At 36.9% G+C, this 21,074-nt stretch overlaps 4 protein-coding genes and 1 long non-coding RNA gene across 10 annotated transcripts; 3 read left to right on the top strand and 2 right to left on the bottom strand.

Annotated features, from left to right (window-relative positions):
• Positions 1-359: 359 nt before the first annotated feature.
• On the bottom strand, positions 360-1,998 carry LOC100115221 (transcription initiation factor TFIID subunit 9). Of its 2 annotated transcripts, none has more exons than XM_001608203.6 (4): positions 1,793-1,998; positions 1,506-1,682; positions 1,026-1,430; positions 360-943 (listed from the first exon to the last, which is right to left on the bottom strand). In XM_001608203.6, exons 2-4 carry the CDS (start codon positions 1,642-1,644, stop codon positions 792-794), a joined length of 696 nt encoding a protein of 231 aa, XP_001608253.1. In that variant the 5' UTR covers positions 1,645-1,682; positions 1,793-1,998; the 3' UTR covers positions 360-791. The 2 variants fall into 2 exon arrangements, with proteins under 2 accessions (XP_001608253.1, XP_008207476.1); XM_008209254.4 differs by having other exon boundaries at positions 1,877-1,966.
• Positions 1,999-2,009: 11 nt separating this feature from the next.
• Positions 2,010-3,951, top strand: LOC107981113. The gene is made up of 3 exons (XR_001729176.2): positions 2,010-3,410; positions 3,493-3,675; positions 3,741-3,951. It is a non-coding gene; the product is annotated as an uncharacterized LOC107981113 (long non-coding RNA).
• Positions 3,952-4,390: 439 nt separating this feature from the next.
• On the top strand, positions 4,391-5,784 carry LOC103316258 (cilia- and flagella-associated protein 20-like). The gene is made up of 4 exons (XM_008209268.4): positions 4,391-4,544; positions 4,634-4,825; positions 4,944-5,176; positions 5,247-5,784. Exons 1-4 carry the CDS (start codon positions 4,461-4,463, stop codon positions 5,713-5,715), a joined length of 978 nt encoding a protein of 325 aa, XP_008207490.1. The 5' UTR covers positions 4,391-4,460; the 3' UTR covers positions 5,716-5,784.
• LOC100679296 (transcription initiation factor TFIID subunit 9) lies at positions 5,753-8,757 on the bottom strand. 4 transcript variants are annotated; one of them, XM_032601032.1, is made up of 4 exons: positions 8,351-8,757; positions 7,054-7,204; positions 6,549-6,983; positions 5,753-6,393 (listed from the first exon to the last, which is right to left on the bottom strand). In XM_032601032.1, exons 2-4 carry the CDS (start codon positions 7,190-7,192, stop codon positions 6,245-6,247), a joined length of 723 nt encoding a protein of 240 aa, XP_032456923.1. In that variant the 5' UTR covers positions 7,193-7,204; positions 8,351-8,757; the 3' UTR covers positions 5,753-6,244. The 4 variants fall into 4 exon arrangements, with proteins under 4 accessions (XP_032456923.1, XP_003426479.1, XP_008207484.1 ...); XM_003426431.5 differs by lacking the exon at positions 8,351-8,757 and adding an exon at positions 7,580-7,852; XM_008209262.4 differs by lacking the exon at positions 8,351-8,757 and adding an exon at positions 7,438-7,582.
• Positions 8,317-18,415, top strand: LOC100124046 (poly [ADP-ribose] polymerase tankyrase). Of its 2 annotated transcripts, none has more exons than XM_008209260.4 (12): positions 8,317-8,595; positions 9,304-9,506; positions 9,588-9,913; positions 9,986-10,239; positions 10,361-10,694; positions 10,895-11,025; positions 11,524-11,752; positions 11,835-12,220; positions 12,309-12,725; positions 12,813-13,387; positions 13,504-13,856; positions 13,930-18,415. In XM_008209260.4, exons 1-12 carry the CDS (start codon positions 8,400-8,402, stop codon positions 14,171-14,173), a joined length of 3,648 nt encoding a protein of 1,215 aa, XP_008207482.1. In that variant the 5' UTR covers positions 8,317-8,399; the 3' UTR covers positions 14,174-18,415. The 2 variants fall into 2 exon arrangements, with proteins under 2 accessions (XP_008207482.1, XP_008207481.1); XM_008209259.4 differs by having other exon boundaries at positions 12,309-12,737.
• Positions 18,416-21,074: the final 2,659 nt, after the last annotated feature.

Below are 21,074 nucleotides of genomic sequence, written 5' to 3'. Positions count from 1 at the left end.
GATAAATAAATTAGACTCTAAGCTGTATTTACTTCATTTGCCGCATTTCTAAACCTTTTTTTCCTTGCAGCGACGTAATTTGTCGGCGTCGGCTTACTCGAAAGAAGCGTCGCTTCGCAGCACAAATCAATCGCGAAATCAATCATATTATAGCGATGAAGATGCAAGCCATCGACGGCATCAGACTGGAGCTACTCTTTACAATCAACGGATAAGATTTCTCATCGTGAAATAAGATGCAGCGTTAACAAGAGGATGAAAAAAAATTGTTTGTTTATCTAAATTGAATAGTGTACGACGTTTTCGATGATGTAAAAAGTTTGTTTCATAGCTAATAAGAGGTAGAGCATAAGGCCTGCTTCTGTTTTTTAATAAACATTTATTTCTAAAAAATTTACGTATAAATGTTAAACAGTTTTTATTTTCAAATAGAACATCATTCTTACTTTCTTATGCTACAACAACGTGCGAAATATTGCATAGAAATTGCAAAATTGCAAACACACACGACTCAAAAATATATTGCATAATAATCTTTTCATAACTAAATTCTAATAGAGAAGATTTTAAGACGATAGAACGTAAGACATAAATGATGCTTTTGTTTTCAACATTTGTTGTTGACACTTGTTCCTAAAAAATTTCTGTATAAATGTTAAGTAGTTTCATTTTCAAATAGAACTTATACTACAACAATATGCAGAATATTGCATAGAAATTGCAAAATTGCGAACACACATGACTCAATAATATGTTTCTTAATTTTTTTTTTTGTAATTAAATTAAGTGAGTCAATAAACGTCAGAATCATCATCCTCTCTTTTTCTTTTGAAGGATTCTTCGGTATTCGATTTTATTATCGATTGTGGAAGTTGTGCTTGATCAGTTGTAAGAGGCATCTTTGGTTTCATTTGTAATTGCGGCTTCACCAAACTTGTACTATCTAAAGAAATAGAAAAATTTCATATTAGCATAACATATTTTTATACTAATTGATTACTAAATGAATTAAGAGGTTTTCATACTTGAAACTTTGAAGACTGGCTTTGGTATGGAAATACTTTGCGTTCTTGAAATAGTAGTTAATGTACCAGGCCTCTTTACTATAGAATAGCCTGGTGAATTCATCCTGCTGCCTGCCAAACTTAATTTTCCAGTCTTCTTAGGTGGGGGTTTAAGTTTGTAGTTAGTGCCATTTAAACAGTAACGATCTGGCGGTAAACGAAGTCCATAACTTGGCTTTACAAACGGTAGAGGAACACTATTCTTAACCTTAGCAACATCTAATAATACTTCTCTTGGTGGAGGATTTGTAAAAGACTTCTCCAGTTCCATCTTAACTGCCAGACGAACATCATCTAAATCTATAAACTTCTTCTTACTGTGATTAGCATAAACCTTGCTATCATCTAGTATACAAGTAACGTACCCTAATAACAGAAATTAAAACTTTTAATACACAAAAATGCATTAGTACAGTTTTTAGTACAATTCATAATACATACGATATGTGAATTCCAACAATTGGTTGATGACTTTAGGCTCGTAGTCTGCAATCCCCATATCCTTCATTATTGACACAATGACCTGTGCATCCTTTGGAACATGTTTGACATGTCCTGAATTTTTAGTCTTGTCTGCCATTGTGAAAGGAAAAATATTGCAAGGAGCTAATTTTCCCTCTGAAAAATAAAATAAAAAGTTATTACTTAGTCAAGCACAACAACAATGCAAACAAGTGACCGCATTTTTAGGTTAGAAACTGATTTTCTAATTATTTTGAAAAACTAACCTCACGGGATAAACTGTATTAATAAGTTATGTAGATTGACGCTTTCGCAACAACTTTTTAGTCAAAAACTCATTTTTAACTTACTACAATGTCACATTACAAAAGAATTACAACGCTTTACGACAGCTCACGGCCTATTTACATACAACGCCGACGACAATCTATGGACAACTGCATCTGCATGTGTTGTCATTTGCCGTCGTGACGTGTTGCCGACTCACGTTTATGATGTCTTTAGGAACACAAGCACAGTGACATAACTTAGACAACGTGGCGCGGGATCGCACGTGTATTTAAAAGTGTAAATAGAAAACTAATGTATTATAATAATTTAATAATTTACTTTTTTTAATTAGGTGAAAGAAAACGTTTGATTTAAATTTGAAAAATTATATCATCCGAAAATTGTTGTATAACTTAAGTTTCCTTGAGAAATCAAAGGACTTAATATTTCTATATTGGAACCAAAGATTGAGGTAGCAAAAATTGGAACTCAGATAACCATCATATTAAATAAAAATACATCAATTGGTGGAATATGCGGGAGATGGGACTGGGAGTCGGGAGAAGATGAGTACAAGAATATATATTCATATTCTATGACTTATCAATGACTCAAAATAAATTTAGTTTATGTATAGGTATACACTGCGCATTAAATGCTTAAAAACATATTGGTATAAAGGTTAGTTTTGAGCTGTCCGTTTAGAAATGTATTCTAAATATTATTAGGTACATATATATAGTATTGATAGATATATACAGTACGAATTTTCAGCAATATTAATTTGGTATCTACTAATTAGCATCAACTAAAATAATTTATTTTGATTGCATCAATTATAGCAGACAAAAAATTGCATAAAAAAATATTTTACTTGATTATTAATTACATTCTGGTTACTTTGAAAACTAAGTATTAAAAAATTGATGTGTACTCAAGTGGCTTTAACTTATTATTATATAAGACAATCACAGTATCACTTAAAACAATTGTGTATTAATGAATATTTAATATTCAACAAGTTAAATTTGCTAGTTCAAGCATATCAACAAGAAGTATATTTACAACATACAGAATGGAAATTGAGAAGAAAATCGGAAACATATTACTCAGAGAACCTACCACATCTGAAAATGCTGACATAAATGGTTTTGTCATTCAAGAACATTACATCCCTTATGAATTATTATCAAAAATTTTTTGTTTTTTGAAGCCTAAAGAATTGATTGTATGTCACTTGGTTTGTAAAAAATTGAATGAACTAATCAAAGAATACATATGGAGAAAAAAAGTAGAATTAATTTCTGGTGAATCATTTTATTTCAAAGAAGAAATAAATTGGCTTTCATATTATCTTTTATGTGAAAAGAAACTTTTTAACAGAAATCTTTTACTATCAGATAAAGTAAATGAAATCCACAATACATAAATGAAAATCCACCATGTTTCAATATCACATCATTTCCTGAGGATCTTGTAGTAAATGGAAAAATTTGGTGCACTATATCACCTGAATACACTAAGTATTTACCATCAGAAAGAGAGTATCATATAGATTTATTAAAAGAAGGTTTTACAGAAAAGATATTAGATGATCTCCAACCAATTATTAAGGTCTGTAAGAAATTAAATTATTATTATTGTTTGAATAATGAAGTGCAAAAAAGTTATAAACTGAAGGTTTATTATTCTGTAGGTGAATGTGTGGTACTGTTGTGAGAAACACAGATCGACTGATGTATTAAGAACCAAATTTACTTGTGCTTTTGAATTGTGGGGAACCAAACTAGATGATGGATGCGTTAAAGAATATATCATGCGTGATTCTCGTGTAGAAAAAACTTTCGAATATCGTAACGAAGTAGGAAGGTGGTTTCAAGTTAGTATACAATTGTTTTTTTAAACATCATGAATTACTTATGAATTAACAAAAAATCTTTTTAGCACACTGAGGAGTTCAAAAATTATGGAAAAGGATTGAGAAAAATCACATATTGGCTTAATGCATATTATTACGCTATAAGTGCAGGTGCTAGTGTTAAACTGTGTCTGCCCGATCTCCTAACAAGTTCCAATTAAACTATAACTGTGAAGAAATCATATTTTAAGAAACAAAATATTCATGTGTGCATTTGTAATGAGATTTACTGAGTGTTTATATACTGTTTATTTTTAATTTATTTTATGTGATAAAATATTTATGTATTTTTTTCTATTCAATTTCATATTCTTCAAATAATATCTGCATAAAAATATTGATTCAACTATACCGATTAAATTATTAACGATATTCAATAACAGACTAAATAGCGCTTTTATATACGAATCGGAAGCCAAGCGTATGGCACAATCTATATCGAATTGACGTCTATTCAACGTTCCGGATATTATTGTTCATGCATAATATATTTTTTAAATTACGGCAGTCAATGCAAGCACAAAAGTTGCCGTAATTGGGTCATTGGGATGTGCATACTTATATATACCATTTTTAATCAAAATCATCATATACTTACTTTTATCAAGGAAAGTTGGAACACGCAGTATTGTTTATAGTTGACTAAAACTTGACGTTAGCTATTTATCGCGACTACAAATTGTTGTTGTTCGTCAAACCAAGAAAAATAGTAACCTCGACGCGGCCGTTTAGCGAGAAAAGCTGGCATGTTTCGTGGTATGCGGCAATGCGGTTTTATTCCCGTGTTGCAGAGCTTCGGTTCTTCTCCCTTGGAATTATGGGACATGAAGGTTGCCTGAAACCCAATTATATTTTAGTTAACGCGCGCTTAATAAAAATACAAATTTTAAAAAAATGTATCTGTTACGTAAAATTAAAGGTGCAGAACGGTTGCGTGCGTCGGGTGACGGACGAGCAGGTCCGAGCTTTAGCTCTCGAGCTTTCGGGTACAAACGTCTCGACCTGCTATCTTTACTGTCCTAAAGACCCGAAGGGCTCACTTGGCATACACATGCCCTATCTTGTCATGATCATCAAGAGCATGAAGAAGTACTTCACTTTTGAGATTACGGTATATGCTCTGATTTACGAACCGATAAAAGTGTTTACATTTTTTCAATAATAAACTTATTTCGCGTGTTCAAATTATTTTGTCGACTTGAAATACGCGTCGATTTAAAAAAGCGCAGGTCCTCGACGACAGAAACGTGCACCGCAGGTTCCGCATGAGCAACTTCCAGAAGATGAATCGAATCCACCACTTCTGCACATCGATGCCACTGTGCCTTCATCCCGGCTGGAACGAAATATACTTCGACCTCTCCGACATCACTCGCAAAGCATATAAAACAGGCTACGTGGAAACCACGAGGATACAGATCCACGCGAACTGCAGAGTTCGCGTAATTTACTTCTGCGATAGGTATACAAAAATTTACATTTGTTTATAAATGAGCCATTTTTTTTTTTAATATAATAAATCTTTTCTCAAGGATTTACGAAGACAAAGACATTCCGCAAAAGTTGAAAATATTTTTACCAACGAACCACGTCTGTCGCAAAAAAAAGCCCGAAGAATCTGCAGAAAAGAAGGACGCGATATCAGCTGGAGAGACCGATTTCTCGGTTGAATACGAAATCTACGAAGAACAAGATGCGGAGATCGAATACGAAGAGAGCGAAGAGACGGAATTCCTGAAACTAGAGGAATCTCTCAAATCGCTGGAGGAATCGATGGCGGATGAAGTATCGCTGGCAAAGCCCGCATCTCTCGAAGAGGAACAGACGGGTCCAATGAAACCGGTACAAGAGGAGGAAGAAGAAGAGGAGGAGGAGAAGGAGGAGGTTGAATCCGTCGAGGTGGAAGGTGAGAACGTCAGGCCGGAAGAGAACGAAACACAAGAGCAGGACGAAGCTTCTGAAGAAAAGGAAGAACACGAAAGCGATACCCCGGAAGGCTGACCTCATTTTACGGACGTGCAAATTTTGTATAAGTATAGTATCTTTAATAAAGATCGATTTATTTTTGAATGTCGGAGTTAATTACAGATATAGCTTTCCTTACATTCGTAAGCGCCACGCGAGTACACTGAAATTCTCTTAGAAATATAATGAATGAATATTACGCATGATACAGTGCTTGTAAAGAAGCACTTGAATGAGTATTAGCAGGCGTGTGTGTATATATAAGTTATTTGGTGATTTAGAAGAAGAAAACATTTTTCAATCTCTACTAAAACGTAGAAGCAGTAAATTGCTTTTTACACAGCAATAGCTTTGTTGTCATTTTTGCAAGTTGCAACAATTCATTTATAAATATAATACAATTAGGTAGAAAATAATACTTTGAAAATTCGCTAATTTCATTTAGAATAACTAGCAACTCTTTTGTACAAATAAAAAAAAAACGAATTGTAGAGGATTCGAAATTTCAGTGTACTGTCCTCGAAAATAATTGTGCATTTTCTCAAACGGAAATATATATAACGAACTAAGTAACGTCATAGTTCTCTTCTTCCTTCTTTGTTTTGATGGGGTCTTCAGGTTCTGTCTTAATGGATGATTGGTTTTGTTCGGATATTGTGACTTGCATAGGAGTCTGTACCGATGGCTGAGATTTCACTGAATTAGCTGTGGTACCTAAAATACACACAAAGCAGGAAATTAGTCTTTTCGCCAATTTTGTAGTGTCAATGAATGTAATGAGAGCTTCTTTTTTGGTCTAAAAGCAGATTATTTTGTTTGATTAGTAATTGGATGAAGTGATATAAAATGGTTTGAGGACAAAAAAGAACCTGTAGAAAATTTATATACTGGTTTGGACATAGAAATGGTCTGTGTCCTTGCAACTGTTGCCAATGTTCCTGGTCTCTTGACTATGGAGTATCCTTTGTGCTCCATTCTTCCTCTTGATTGACTTCCAAAGCTGCCTGCATTTCCAAATCCTACCTTTCCAGATTTTTTTACTGGAGATTTGAGTTTGTAATTTGTTCCATTTAAGCAATAGCGATCAGGTGGCAATCGAAGTCCATTGTTTGGCTTCACAAATGGTAATGGGATGCTGTTTTTGGCTTTAGCCACTTCGATCAGAACATCTCTTGGAGGTGGATTTGTAAAAGTACGATCAAGCTGCAATTTCACTGCAAGTCTCACATCTTCTAAGTCAATGAATTTCTTTTTGCTGTGATTGGCATAGATTTTGCTATCGTCAAGGATGCATGTGACGTAGCCTATGGAAAAAATGCTCAATATAAAATATGTCTTATAAATATTCATCAGTTTGAGATTATCTGTACGTACGGTATGTGAATTCCAACAGTTGGTTGATTACTTTTGGTTCGTAGTCAGTTATTCCCATATCTTTCATAATTGATACAATAACCTGGGCATCTTTTGGTACATGTTTAACGTGACTCGGTAATTTTGGTTTTTCTGCCATCTTCGATGAATCCTATGTATAAAAAATAAATTATTCAATAAATCAGAATAATGTTAAAGATGTCAATAGTAGTTTGTTTGTTTTAAATAGATTGTGACTGAAATCATCATAAATAAAAAGTGTTTAGAATTTTTTAATCTTCAGAATGAATGTCCGTTGTTAATAACATAAAGTTTACTCCAAAATGAATTTCGGAGCAATCGAAAAAATAGGTTAAGTCTCGGAGAAAACCAGCTATTGTTTACATGAAAAACCGCGTCTATTTGCAAGCATCCAGTTGCGCACAATCAGTTTGAGCTAAGCAAACGAACCAGTAAAAATTAACGCTTTCAACCCAAACAACATCGCAAACAATAACTCCAAACAAACGCCCGCACACATATATACCTCTCGTTCTCAACCCACGAGAAAGCCAAGATAGCTCGGAACAAAAGCTTTTCTCGGAGCAACTAAGGAGCCATTTGCATTACTTATTTAAAAGACTGTTCGACGGCGCGTAATTGCGCTAACGAGCAAAATCCGACTAGGTATAAGAGAGGAAAACTCATCGACAGACACAAGTGGAGGAGAGAGAGAGAGAGAGAGAGAGAGAGAGAGAGAGAGAGAGAGAGAGAGAGAGAGAGAGAGAGAGAGAGAAATACTTGTTTTGCCGCGGCCGGATCGGGTGTAGTATCGGTGATATATATATATTTGAAACTTTCAGTGCAAAAAAGTTCTCATCGAAAGTAACGGTACAATCAACCTCGTTCAACGTAACCAAGACCTCTCAGTTCAAAATACAAACAAATTTAGCGCAAATGATGATCGACGCTATGGTACGACTGAGAAAAAAATTCAGAAACAAGTAAAAAATCACCTACAGTCTGTAATCACGAAAAGCTCCGTGTACACCCCTTTCTCTGCGGTAGACAACAGAGGCTGCACCAGTATTACAGAACTACATGGCAAAAATCCGTCCAGTAGAGGCGCCCGCGAAGAAGAGCGAGAAAGACAACAACAACGTTCTCTCCCATATCGCGCACACATAAGTAATATCCCCCAGGTACAGAGAGGAAGAGCGAGAGAGAGAGAGAGAGAGAGAGAGAGATACATAGGATAGGAGAGAAGAGAAAGGCGAAACGAGACAACGAGAGACGATAGTGCGATAGCTGCACATACATGCACGAGCGCGAGCGAGCGAGTAGTCGCGTGAAAATGGCGGTGTGAGATGGCAGGACGACGGTCGGTGTTGACTTCGGCGGACTCTCTCGGCCCGGGTGGCCCGACTCAGGACCCGTTGCGCGAGCTCTTCGAGGCCTGTAAAACCGGTGATCTCGCGCGAGTCAAGAAGCTCGTCACCCCCAAGACGGTCAACGCTCGGGACACCGCCGGACGCAAGTCCACTCCTCTGCACTTTGCAGCTGGTCCGTATATATGTTGCACTCTTCTCTTTCTTTATTCCTCTTCTTCTTCTCTATACTCGTTTCACTTCTGGCTATGGGGCTTGCTTTTTCTTCGTTTTCGAGCAAGACACCTGGTGGGATCGAACGCTCGACTTTACGTGTTTACCTGTGGCTTGTGACTTGTTGTTGCTAGGGTGGATCTGCTTGGAGCAAGTGGATATGGGCTGAGACTTGGGCAATTGTTGCTGGGTAATGGGTTGCTTGTGGAAAACGTCATTATAGTGTTGTAATCAGTGTGCAGTGTATTTTGGAGATTGAGAGTTGCGAAATTGAGGAAGCTTGAGAAATCAGTGTCCTTCTTTCTTTTGGTTTTTTAGGTGGACAAGTTTTTAGAGCAGTGCTCGGCGTTGGGGTTACTTGGTGCTAGGGTGCGTGTAACGTTATCTTGTTATTTGTGAAATAGTTGAGATTCAGAGAGATTAGTTTGTATGATAAGTGTTGGTGCAGTGTGCTTTTTTTTTAATGCTTGCAGTTGCCGGGTGTTGCTTTTTTTAAAGTAATTGGACTCAATTTTACATTCAATTTTGTTTTATTTTATCAGGGAATAGATATAAAAAGATAACGAAGGGACTCTTTTTTTTATGTTATAAGTTTTCTAATATTTACAAAGCTGTAACTACTTTTTCTCTCTGTTGAATTTATATTTCTTACAATTTGATGTATTTTCAGGTTACGGTAGACGGGACGTTGTCGAGTATCTACTCCTGGCTGGAGCATCTATTCAGGCACGCGACGATGGTGGCTTACATCCTCTGCATAATGCCTGTTCCTTTGGTCATTCAGATGTTGTAAGACTTTTATTAGAAGCTGGAGCTAATCCCAACACAAGGGATAACTGGAATTATACTCCATTACACGAGGCAGCTATTAAGGTAAATTAAACTGAATTGCCAATAATATTATGAATTTATTTTATTGGAATAATAATCATTATAAAAACATTTGCATTACAGGGTAAGATAGACGTATGCATAGCATTACTGCAACACGGAGCAGATCCAAATATTAGGAATACCGAAGGTAAAACTGCCTTGGAATTAGCAGATACAGCAACAAAGCCAGTCCTGACTGGAGAATACAAAAAGGACGAGTTGCTGGAGGCTGCACGCTCAGGGAACGAGGAACGTCTTCTTCAACTTCTGAATCCTCTTAACGTAAACTGCCACGCTAGTGATGGACGCAGATCGACCCCTCTGCACTTAGCAGCCGGTTATAATCGATCCAGAATCGTCCAAATTTTGTTACAAAATGGTGCAGATGTGCATGCCAAAGATAAAGGGTAAGCAGACGCTAAAAATGCATAGATTTAATAGAAAAAAAATAAATCTAACAATTCACATGATCATTCCAGGGGTCTAGTACCGCTGCACAACGCCTGCTCATACGGTCATTTTGAAGTCACCGAAGCACTTCTGAAGCATGGGGCGGCGGTGAACGCTAGTGACCTATGGGCCTTTACTCCGCTGCACGAGGCGGCCAGCAAGTCAAGGGCTGAAGTGTGCTCGTTGCTACTGAGCGAGGGCGCCGATCCTACTCAGCTAAACTGTCACAGCAAGAGTGCTATTGACGTGGCACCAACGCTGGAGCTCCAGGAGAGATTAGCATGTGAGTCGATCGAGTGCCAGTTTAACTTATTCGTATTCATATTCGTTCTTCCATATTGAATTGTCTGTCTAATCGATTGTAGATAGAATTATAAAACTATAATTAATGATCCACGTTACAGATGAGTACAAAGGCCACTGTCTACTGGACGCCTGCAGGCAGGCCGATCCGGCGAAGCTGAAAAAGTACCTGTCTCCAGAGGTGGCGAACTTCAAGCATCCCTACTCGGGGGACACGCCGCTGCATTGTGCGGCCGCGTCCCCCTACCCGAAGCGTAAACAGATCGTTGAGATGCTCATACGGAAGAATGTCGCGCTCAACGAGAAGAACAAGGACTTCCTAACTCCTCTGCATGTAGCCACTGATCACTCACACTACGACGTCATGGACGTGCTGTTGGCGCACAACGCCAAGGTCAACGCACTCGACGGCCTTGGACAGACGGCACTCCACAGGTGTGTTTCTCGTTTTGTTATACTTTATTAATCTAATTGTACAATTGATAATAAGCTGATTTATTACTAAAGCACGTTAAACTCTACCTCGAAGAAAATTTGTTTGTACCTCGCAGTTTTGAGTATTGACGCGGGCGAGTTATTTTAGTGGAACGTGCATTGTCTTTTATTCTTATTTTTGATGTATTTTTATCTTTCAGGTGCGCTCGAGAAGACAATATTCAAGCGTGCAGAATCCTTCTATCGTATAACGTCGACCAGTCGATAGTGTCGCTTCAAGGCTATACGGCCGCGCAAGTCGCTACAGAAAACGTCCTTAAAATTCTGCAAGGTACGGTTTTTAAATACATTTTTTCTCCAATTCTTTAAAGAAAAAAAAGTTAGACAAGAATGCATGAAAAAAAATTTCAAACGCGTCTATTAAATTGTATTAACCAACAAAATTTAAATATAGAAAGAAGTTATTATTTATTATAGCCATATTTTTTTTGAGTAACTAATATACATAATTATGCTTGCAACCGCAATATTAAAATCGTTATCTGCTCTCTTATTCAAGTATTGCAGAAATCCGTTCATTAAAGTTTATTTTTAAATGTTGGCAAGTCTTTGATGAACTAAAGGTCTTCTAAGAATGCTCTGATATTGCTTAAGAGAGTCTCAGAAAAGTCCGACAGGAAGCTTGAAACGCACTCTAGTTTCTCTAGATAACAAAAAACCATGTGTTTCACGATTAAAAAATTAAAATTTTGCATTCAGAGTATACTTGATCAATTTATATTTTGATACTCTTTAACTTTTTACTCAATATCAACATTTTTCGTTTCAGATCCGCCAAATGGATCCGAAGATGCCGAAGCTCAGCTACTGGAAGCCAGTAAATCGGGTGACCTGACGGCTGTCGAGCGAATCCTCCAGGCTAACCCGCATTCCGTTAACTGCCGAGATTTGGATGGAAGGCACTCAACTCCCTTGCACTTCGCTGCCGGTTACAACAGAGTTCCCGTCGTGGAGTACCTTTTGGCTCATGGCGCCGATGTTCATGCAAAGGATAAAGGGTATACTACATATTTTTTAATTTATACAGCTATTACATTAATTTTTAGAACAACTATTGATTGTATCTATTTATTATTGCAGGGGTTTAGTACCACTGCATAACGCATGTTCCTACGGTCACTACGAGGTGACCGAGTTGTTGGTGAAGCACGGCGCCTCAGTAAATGTAGCCGACCTCTGGAAGTTTACTCCACTGCACGAAGCCGCGGCCAAGGGCAAGTGCGAAATCGTTCGACTTCTATTGCACCACGGCGCTGACGCTACCAAGAAAAACCGCGACGGTGCGACACCTCTCGATTTAGTACGCGACGGTGACCAGGATGTCGCGGATCTCCTCAGAGGCAACAGCGCGTTGCTCGATGCGGCTAAGAAAGGAAATCTGGCCAGGGTACAGAGGCTCGTTACGCAGGATAATATTAACTGCAGAGATGCTCAGGGAAGGAATAGTACGCCTCTTCATCTGGCCGGTGTGTAACACGTATAATAATATCAAAAGTTTAATAATGCCTGAATTCTAATGAAAAGTATCTGAAATATATCTTGCAAATATTTTAGCTGGATATAACAACCTTGAGGTTGCTGAGTTCCTACTCGAACGTGGTGCAGACGTAAATGCACAGGACAAGGGCGGACTGATCCCGCTGCACAACGCCTCGAGCTATGGTCATCTAGACATCGCTGCTCTTCTCATCAAATATAGCACGGTGGTGAATGCAACGGACAAATGGGGTTTCACTCCTCTGCACGAGGCTGCACAAAAGGGTCGCACTCAGTTGTGTGCACTGTTGCTAGCTCATGGTGCTGACCCGTTCCTTAAGAACCAGGAAGGTCAAAGCCCAGTGGATTTGGCCAGTGCTGATGATGTTAGAAGCCTCCTGCAGGACGCCATGGCATCTCAGCAAGTTGTTACTTCCATACCACCTATGACCATGAACACCAGCACTTCTAGTAGATCACCTAGCAGCACTGCCGGTGAGCATCATCGTATGTATTTTTTGTATTATTTTTTAAATCTTAAATATCCTTTGGAGCTTATAAGTGAAAATGAAATTCTTTCAGTCCCAGTGTCTCCGCCACCATCGCTCGCCCAAGAAACCGTGATAATGCCTTCAGGCTTAGCGATGACGTTGTGCGTGCCTTTGGCTAGACCAAGCTCCTGCATAAGTCCGATCGGCTCTGGTGTTGATCAACCTCAACAGCATTGCAATTCCGAGCGAGGAAGCGAGTCCAAGGAATCGTGTAGCGAAAGAAGCGGCTCCGGATCTGCCAGTGGTGCCATCACCAACATCAGCAATTTCCTGCAGAGCCTAGGTCTCGAGCACCTACTAGAGCTCTTCGAACGCGAACAGATCACTCTGGATATTCTTGCCGAAATGGGTCACGAGGATCTGAAGCAAGTTGGCGTATCCGCTTACGGTTACAGGCATAAGCTCATCAAAGGCATGGACAAGCTTTTGAATTCGGCCGCTGGATCAATATGGCAGCCAACGATTAATCCAGGAACGCTACTCGTTGATTTGCTAGCTGAAGATAAGGAATTTCTGGCTGTTGAAGAGGAAATGCAGAGTACCATTAGAGAACACAGAGATAATGGACACTCGGGTGGAATCTTCTCGCGGTACAATATCGTTAGAGTAAGTATAATGAAATTTTTGTCGTCAGAACTTGATTTACTACTCAATCTTAGAATTAAATTAATAATAGTAAATGAATACAGGGAAACTGATAAAAGTTACGCATTTAATTTCAGATACAAAAAGTGCAAAATCGTAAACTTTGGGAGCGCTACGCTCATCGCCGTCAAGAGGTAGCAGAGGAGGTTGGTGCGACGACTGCTCCGACGTCTCCAAGTTCAACGAGTCGAGTCAATACATGCTCGGCTACGTCACTGGCAAACGAGCGTATGCTCTTCCACGGCAGTCCATTCATCAATGCTATCGTCCAGAAGGGCTTCGACGAGCGGCATGCCTACATTGGCGGTATGTTCGGAGCTGGTATTTATTTCGCTGAGCACAGTAGCAAGAGTAACCAGTATGTCTACGGAATCTGCGGAGGTACAGGTTGTCCTGTGCACAAAGATCGAAGCTGTTACATTTGTCATAGGTAAATGTTGCGTGAAATTTAAGACTTTCTTTTTGGTATACGAATGATTTCATAATTTAATGATTCTGCGTAGACACCTACTACTTTGTCGGGTAACGTTGGGCAAATCATTCCTGCAATTCTCAGCAATGAAGATGGCTCATGCACCACCAGGCCACCACAGCGTTATGGGACGTCCATCGCAAGGTGGTCTTGTCTTCCCCGAGTACGTGGTCTACCGTGGCGAGCAAGCCTATCCCGAATACCTCATCACCTATCAGATCGTGCGACCTCAACAGGAATCTGGCCAGCTCGGCGAGTCTGCCGAAGAGCGGTGATCGCAAGCGTTGTCGGAGGGCGCCGTGGCCGCCCGACTACGACAGCTCTGCTGCTGCCAACGACCCAAGCTTTGCGACTCGCTTTCCTGATCTCGACATGCTCTTCGATGCTTGGCGATAAAGCTCACAGAGGTTAAGATATGGGATTTACTTGGAATTAGCCGAAATTAAAAGGTGAAATTACTACAAATTTCAGGGCGAATGTTAAACCTGCTGTTTTTGGTTTCGATACTTTTTTTTTATTGATACACTTTAGATTTTACTTATGTTTTGCACATGGTATATCCGTTAAATATGGAATTGATGAGGATGCGTTTCAAATATTTAATTTTTTTTAATTCAAAACAAATAGTGCGACTTTTTAAATCAAATTATAATTTCTTTGAGTATCATTTTCCATGCCAATTTAAATTTTTAATAATCAAGAAAATCGTTTATATAATGCGTTTTCAGTAGTTTGCATGAGAAAATATATCCAAAATGTAAATTTATGTATATTAGTTACCGATAACTGATTCGCATTAAATACTCAAAATCATATTCAAGAATCAACTTCAGTTAACCTAATAATATTTTTGTATGTGGATTTATTGAAACTCATGGGCACTATCAAAATGAATATGCATCTATTTTTCCATTGATCTTATATTATCGAATTTATTCATAGATAAAGAAAACTTTTGAAGACTATGTAATCAAATTGTATATCATCGATACGAAACATTACATCGGTTTACGAATGCCAAATGGATATAAACTCGCATAAAAATATCCAGTCAGAATCCGTCTCGGTTTACTTTGATCGGGGAGCGAATGCATTAGCGGCTTTTGAATACAGGCAAGGATGACTAATAGTCCAGTATTCTCGAAGTATGAAAAAAAGCTATTTATGTATATAAAAAGTACAGATTTTTGAATTGATATGGTTTATTATATTTGTGGAATCGGTTCATAAATAATTGCTTCAAAACAGTTATTTTACAATAATAGTTTTCATATATTGAATTTAGTCATCTGCGCATGCATCGAAAATCAATGAGTCGAATAATTGGCAGCATGAGTACTATATAGTGCGTGTGAGAGACGACGTTCCAGGATAATCATATGAATTTTCCAGTTAATTGTGGCCTTGTACATATAGTATATCAGTTTTGCTAAAATCAACTTCTTTATCCTATATGTCCGAAAGTTGTCTCCACTTTGCGATTTACGCGTATTTAGAAGACGTTTCCGAATCTTTTTTTCCTTTTTCTTTTTTACTTTTATTCTCTTAGGATAAACTGGTTTGTATATTACTGACAACCACCGACTTGTAAGGTATGCAAGGAATTTCGAGATATTATTTCTACATTTACTTGAAAAAAGGACTGAGGAAAAATATACATATACATACATTCACTTCTATCTATAGGAAAAGTAAATCTAAGTACTTGATATGGTTGTATTTTTTAGTACCGATAACGTAAAACGCGTTTGGTGCGCAGTCACGCACTCCAGTTATGGGATTTGAATGGCGTTCATTTAATCTTTTTTTTTTATTTTATACGATAAATAATAAAGGGCAATTATTTAATATGATACAATTTTTAACGACCTTTGCGATGTAAATTTCCAATTGTAAATTATTACGGCCGATGTCGATTATGTCCAATTTTAGACGTCATGTGATTTAAAATGAAAATAATCTTGGTGCAGCATTTGTTTAGAGAGCTTCCATTAGTTATTTGCTCATATGTTTTTTTCAAGTTGAAATTATATTTATTTAAAAAAGTATTAGTATAGTGCACAGTATCGAATATTATTGCGCAGTGATATTTTAATAAACTTATTAATTTCGAATCGCTCTCGTAACAGAAGTAGCTCATTCAGTCTTTCCATAAAATTGATGATTTTTCATTTGTTTTGACCGACAAACAAGAGCAGCTTTACTGATGCTAAATTATATGCATTTATCGATTCAGGTCAGTCTCAATGTGACTAAAATACTTGTTCTTTTTTTCATCCTCACCTACACGCATATCTTGTTTAAATCGAACGATCGAGGCCTCTTTCTGGCGTTTAAAAGGAAAATTCCCAACATTTCTTCGTACAGCTAAAAATTATTTTTGTATAAAGTTAAAACTGTGCGACAAATTTGGAACTTATTTCTAAAGTCGAGTTAAATTCAAAGGAGCAAATAGAAATAATAAGTCTTTCAAATGCACGATTGAAGTACACTGCGCATACGGTAATAATGGATTGATTCTGAAATGAATTTGGATGTAAATTTGTTTTAGACGAAAAAGAAAATAAAAAAAGAATACGTCTGTTCCGAGGCTTTTCGAAGCACAATTCTTTCATCGAACTGAGAAAGATGCAAAAGTCAAAGGTGTGAAAACGAAATGATTTCTTGAAAAAAATCATATATAATAAAAATAAATTATTTTTAGTCATTGTTATTCCAAATTACGTAACGAATAATTTCTTTTCGATTATTGGTCTATTTATTGGATTATTATATATGATTTTTTTTAAGAAATATTAAATTTCAAGAGAAGCAACAAAATAAATGCATAACAAAATCATGAAATGTATTGTTATAAAGATAATACTAATAAAAATGTAACTATAAAAAACAGTGCCCTGCCACAGATTTAAAAAATCAAGCATTTTTATCGTTGTAAGCATGTATAAGATACGCTTACGATTTTCTTTTTGCAAATAGTTGTATGTGTGCGAATTTTTAATTACTTCTGCGCAAAAGCGTGTAAGTACGTGTATTTGAGTAAGCGTCGTTCATTTTTGTAAGCTGCGAATGAATTAAGGATTTATATAGTGTGTAATAGAATTGTAATTAATATTAACGTCTAACAAAAATTTTTTTGGAGCTGGTCACGAGACAAAGACTGCAGCGATAGATTTTCAGTTCTTATTGTACATGATTCATTATTTTGCATAATGGTTGAAAAATTCTTTGTATAGAATTAAAGTTTTGATATTCTTATTCGACTTATTAAAATATGGTTTTGGTACTATACGCATTAAATAACTAAAGTAACGATGTACGCATATTTGGTGTGACAAATTAGAACCGTGAGTTAAAGAGAATTTGTTATGTTAGAGATCGTCCTTTGAAGGATGCGAAAATCGATATTCATTCGTAGCATAGCTAATATTTGTAAATAAAATTAAAAACAACGTATAGCTGATTAAACTGTATACTAGCGAAAAAATATTCTTAAAAAGAATGCTCTAAATATTTCAATGCGAAAAATGTTCTGACCATTTCTTTTGTGAAAGTAAATTCGATTTTCTGTTAACCGAAATGGTCAAGTAACAAATTATGTTCACGATTTCGTAATTTGAATGAATATTTTGTGATTTTGATTTTAATAAAATGACGTGGGCGAAAAAAGGCCAAGTTTGCGTAAACGTGAAGTTTACACAAATACTTTGGCAGATAAAAGTTTACATACCGTGTAAAAAGTTGGCGGTAAAAACGAATGTATTTCAAAGTAATGAAACTAAAAAAAAGAGACACGTTAATAATATAGAGTAATTAAATACTATGCTAACGTCGGTATAAATATATATACACATCACGCACAGCGAATTTTAAGTGCGTATAATTGAATTGTGGTGACTTTAATTTGGTGTTCTGGTGCATGATGAATTTAGCTTGCTATTTGGAGGGATGAAACAATTTTAAATTTTGAAATTTTAATGTACGCATTCATTTTTTGTACACTGAGAAAAAAACATAAAATTAAATTAATATAATTTATTTTGCATTAAAACAAATCCAAAATATATTAAATATTGTACTGCATGCAATCCAGTATGAGTATACGATTTAGCATACAAACTTGTAATCTATTCCTTAAACTTAAACTATTGAATTCATCAGAACGAGTAACTCGATCTACCATGGATAAAATTATTGAGCACTTTTTTAATTTTGTGTTTTTGAAATGATTCGAAAACTCCAGAAATAAAAAATAAATTTCTAAGTGAAAAGTTTTTCTTTATCGTGCTAGAGAATTTTAAAAAATATGCAGTAAATACATGAGTTTTAAGGAAAAGTTACATAAATAGAAAGAATGACAGCCTTTGATTTTATATAATTGTGACAGTTTGCGACTGAAAGTGAAAAGCGTGAAGCGATAATTGTATTCGGGAGAAACATTTGCCTGTATGGAAATGGAACTTCGATCAGCATGAATAATGTGACTAATTTCAATAAATAGCAACTATGAAAGAAAATTTTTCCATCATTCGTTAATAGTATTTTTTTGTAGATTTCGTACATTAAAAAAAATATTTTTGCGAATTTCTTATATTTTAAGTCTAATCGAAGTCGGAGAAACGAAATCAAAATTAAAGACAACAAATATTCAGAGTATATTTCCGGCTCGGGGGTGCGCATATCCACGATAAGGGCACGATAACCTCGGGGTTACTCGACTGTCGCACCCATGAGGAGGCCGATATAAACGTCGCCAGTGTCGGCAGGACTTATATATGCGACTGGAGTGGAAACGTAATAACGTCATAACGTAACCGATTTTATAATTGCTTGACGCATATTCTTATTTTCTGCGAGATTTATTATATATGCGTTGATATGATTTTTGTATATTTTGCCTGAGTTTATAAGTCGTAAAAATAGATCTTCCGGATTCTATACGTACGTGTTCTAAAAATATAAATATCTATCAGTTGACACTTTTGCGCATTTTTTGAAACTTTCCACGTGTTGGTTATGAACCGTATATTCTTTATGTATCAATAATTCTCTTATACATGTTTTAACTTTTCGCTATAATTAAAACCCGATCTGACGGAATTGATTGAAGGGAGTATAATTGATTCACTTATATTCGTTACACAGAGATTTATTGCCGTTTCTGATGTCAATTGAAAATAAATGGGATTGTAAAATAATTACAACTCTGCTAAGAAAATGCCAATAATTGTACAATAAAGTTTAGAGCATAACACAGACTTTATTTCAAAATATCGTGCACGATATAATTTTCAATGTACAATCATTGGATTAAATATATAATTGCATTATCGTTAAGCGAGAAAAGTCATTAGCGGTTATCATCATAAACTTGAAAAATATATTCAAGTGTCTAAGAATAAGCAAGTAATCGACGTTTATCTTTTCTTCTTTTTTTGCTGCAATTGTCTTGGTGAATGTCATCTGTCGAAAAGCGAATATAACACGTTATACTTAAAATGTACATATCACACGATTGCCCTGATTTCAAAAGAATCTCAAATTATAAGTATGGAAAGTTCATTCGACAAAATAATCAGAGAATTTATATATTCCAAATCTCGTACTTACGGAGGTGAAAAAAGTCAGCTCTTGCTCTTGATACGCCCACAACGTCTCGTTCTCGACACAGGATTAAATATATAGGCGTGTTCCGCTGACAAAGGGCTCACCGAGCCAGAACTGGTCCACTTGCTGAGGTATCCAGTTGCGTCGGCACCTATACTACACGATGAGTGAAGTCCTCGGTAAACTCTTTCTGTGCGCCATGTTTGCCTCGACGAGAGTTCGTGGAAGTATAATGTAAGAGCGTAACGACTTTGAGACTTGTTCCGCTTTATTTTTTAAAGCTGAACATTTAAGTCTCGCGTCTCGTTGTTAATAAGTTAGGTGTACAGATTCGTTGCTGAATAAAGATTTTGGGTCCATAACTTTAAGAAAAGTGGTCATTACTCAATAGCGATTGCGTTAAGTGGACTCTTTAAAATTCACACAATAAATAATTGAAATGTTCGAACTGCATCCATGTGTATTGTACATGGTCAATATCAATATGTCCTCAAGGTCGGGTTTACTGTTAAAATACGTGCTACCAGCAATATATATCGCCAGGCGTTTCCGGAACAGCCAGTACTTAAGTACTCCCCGAAAGTCCGAGCGTTGACTTTATTGCGCGGCGATATAATATATCCGGCCGATGACCCTTGCTCAGAACCTCGAGTAGACCCTCGACGAGGAGAAACCGAGAAGTTATAAGTCGAGTTGTAAAAGTTGATCTCCTCGTCTGCTTTATTGGTTTATATACATCTTATGCCGTCGCTAGATTCGCTAAATTTTTATAGAACACACGTTGTCAGTACAAACTCCATATGCAAATCGAGTGTATTTGTCATGTACGAACGGTACACCCTTAATCACAGGCAAAAACAAAAAACAAAAACGCAGCCGAAATTAATTAGCAAAGCCGACTTGACGGATGGCAGTCATCTCTCAGCCTACGCACGTCGCGGTTATCAAAAAAGTAAGCGCATCACTGGACGGTCGTACGTCGTTAAGGCCTTTAATGGGACCACTTGTCAATTATAGCCTGTTTTACACACGGGCTTGCTTGCATCGCAATGCATCGAAAAATATTACTTATGCGCGCGTGTCCCTTGTAGATAATATCAAGTTTAATATTCGCAATTAATTTCAACATTCTATATGCAATTTGGGCGAGGCCGCTTCCATAATGTCTAGTTTCAGCGTAAACTACTTTGGAGCCTGCGAAAAAGGTTCGATTAAAACATTTTTGCGCGTAGACACATCTTGTAAACTAATAAATCTCGAGAACCTGCTAGAAGCTCTTTTTAAACGTGTTTATCTGCTGCACTCTCGCAGTCTTCGATATTTTTCGCCGGCATACACCACACAACAAAATATTATTACTCTACAATAGAACATACCGCTCACGATTTATGTACCAGCTCATTACGAGCCTCGCGCGCAACATAGCCGTCAAAATCAACAATAATCCCTCTCCCACACCAGCGAAAAAATCAACAACAATTACCTATGGCGAGCCGGCCCCTCGTACACACACGATATGCGAAATCCCGGGCAATAAAATAAACCGCTCCAACGCACATGGCCCCATAA

The sequence above is a fragment of the Nasonia vitripennis genome, chromosome 5 (genome assembly GCF_009193385.2).
Source record: "Nasonia vitripennis strain AsymCx chromosome 5, Nvit_psr_1.1, whole genome shotgun sequence".
Lineage (NCBI taxonomy): Eukaryota > Metazoa > Arthropoda > Insecta > Hymenoptera > Pteromalidae > Nasonia > Nasonia vitripennis.
Note: the sequence above shows the minus strand (reverse complement) of the source record. Positions and strands in the feature narration are given on the sequence as shown.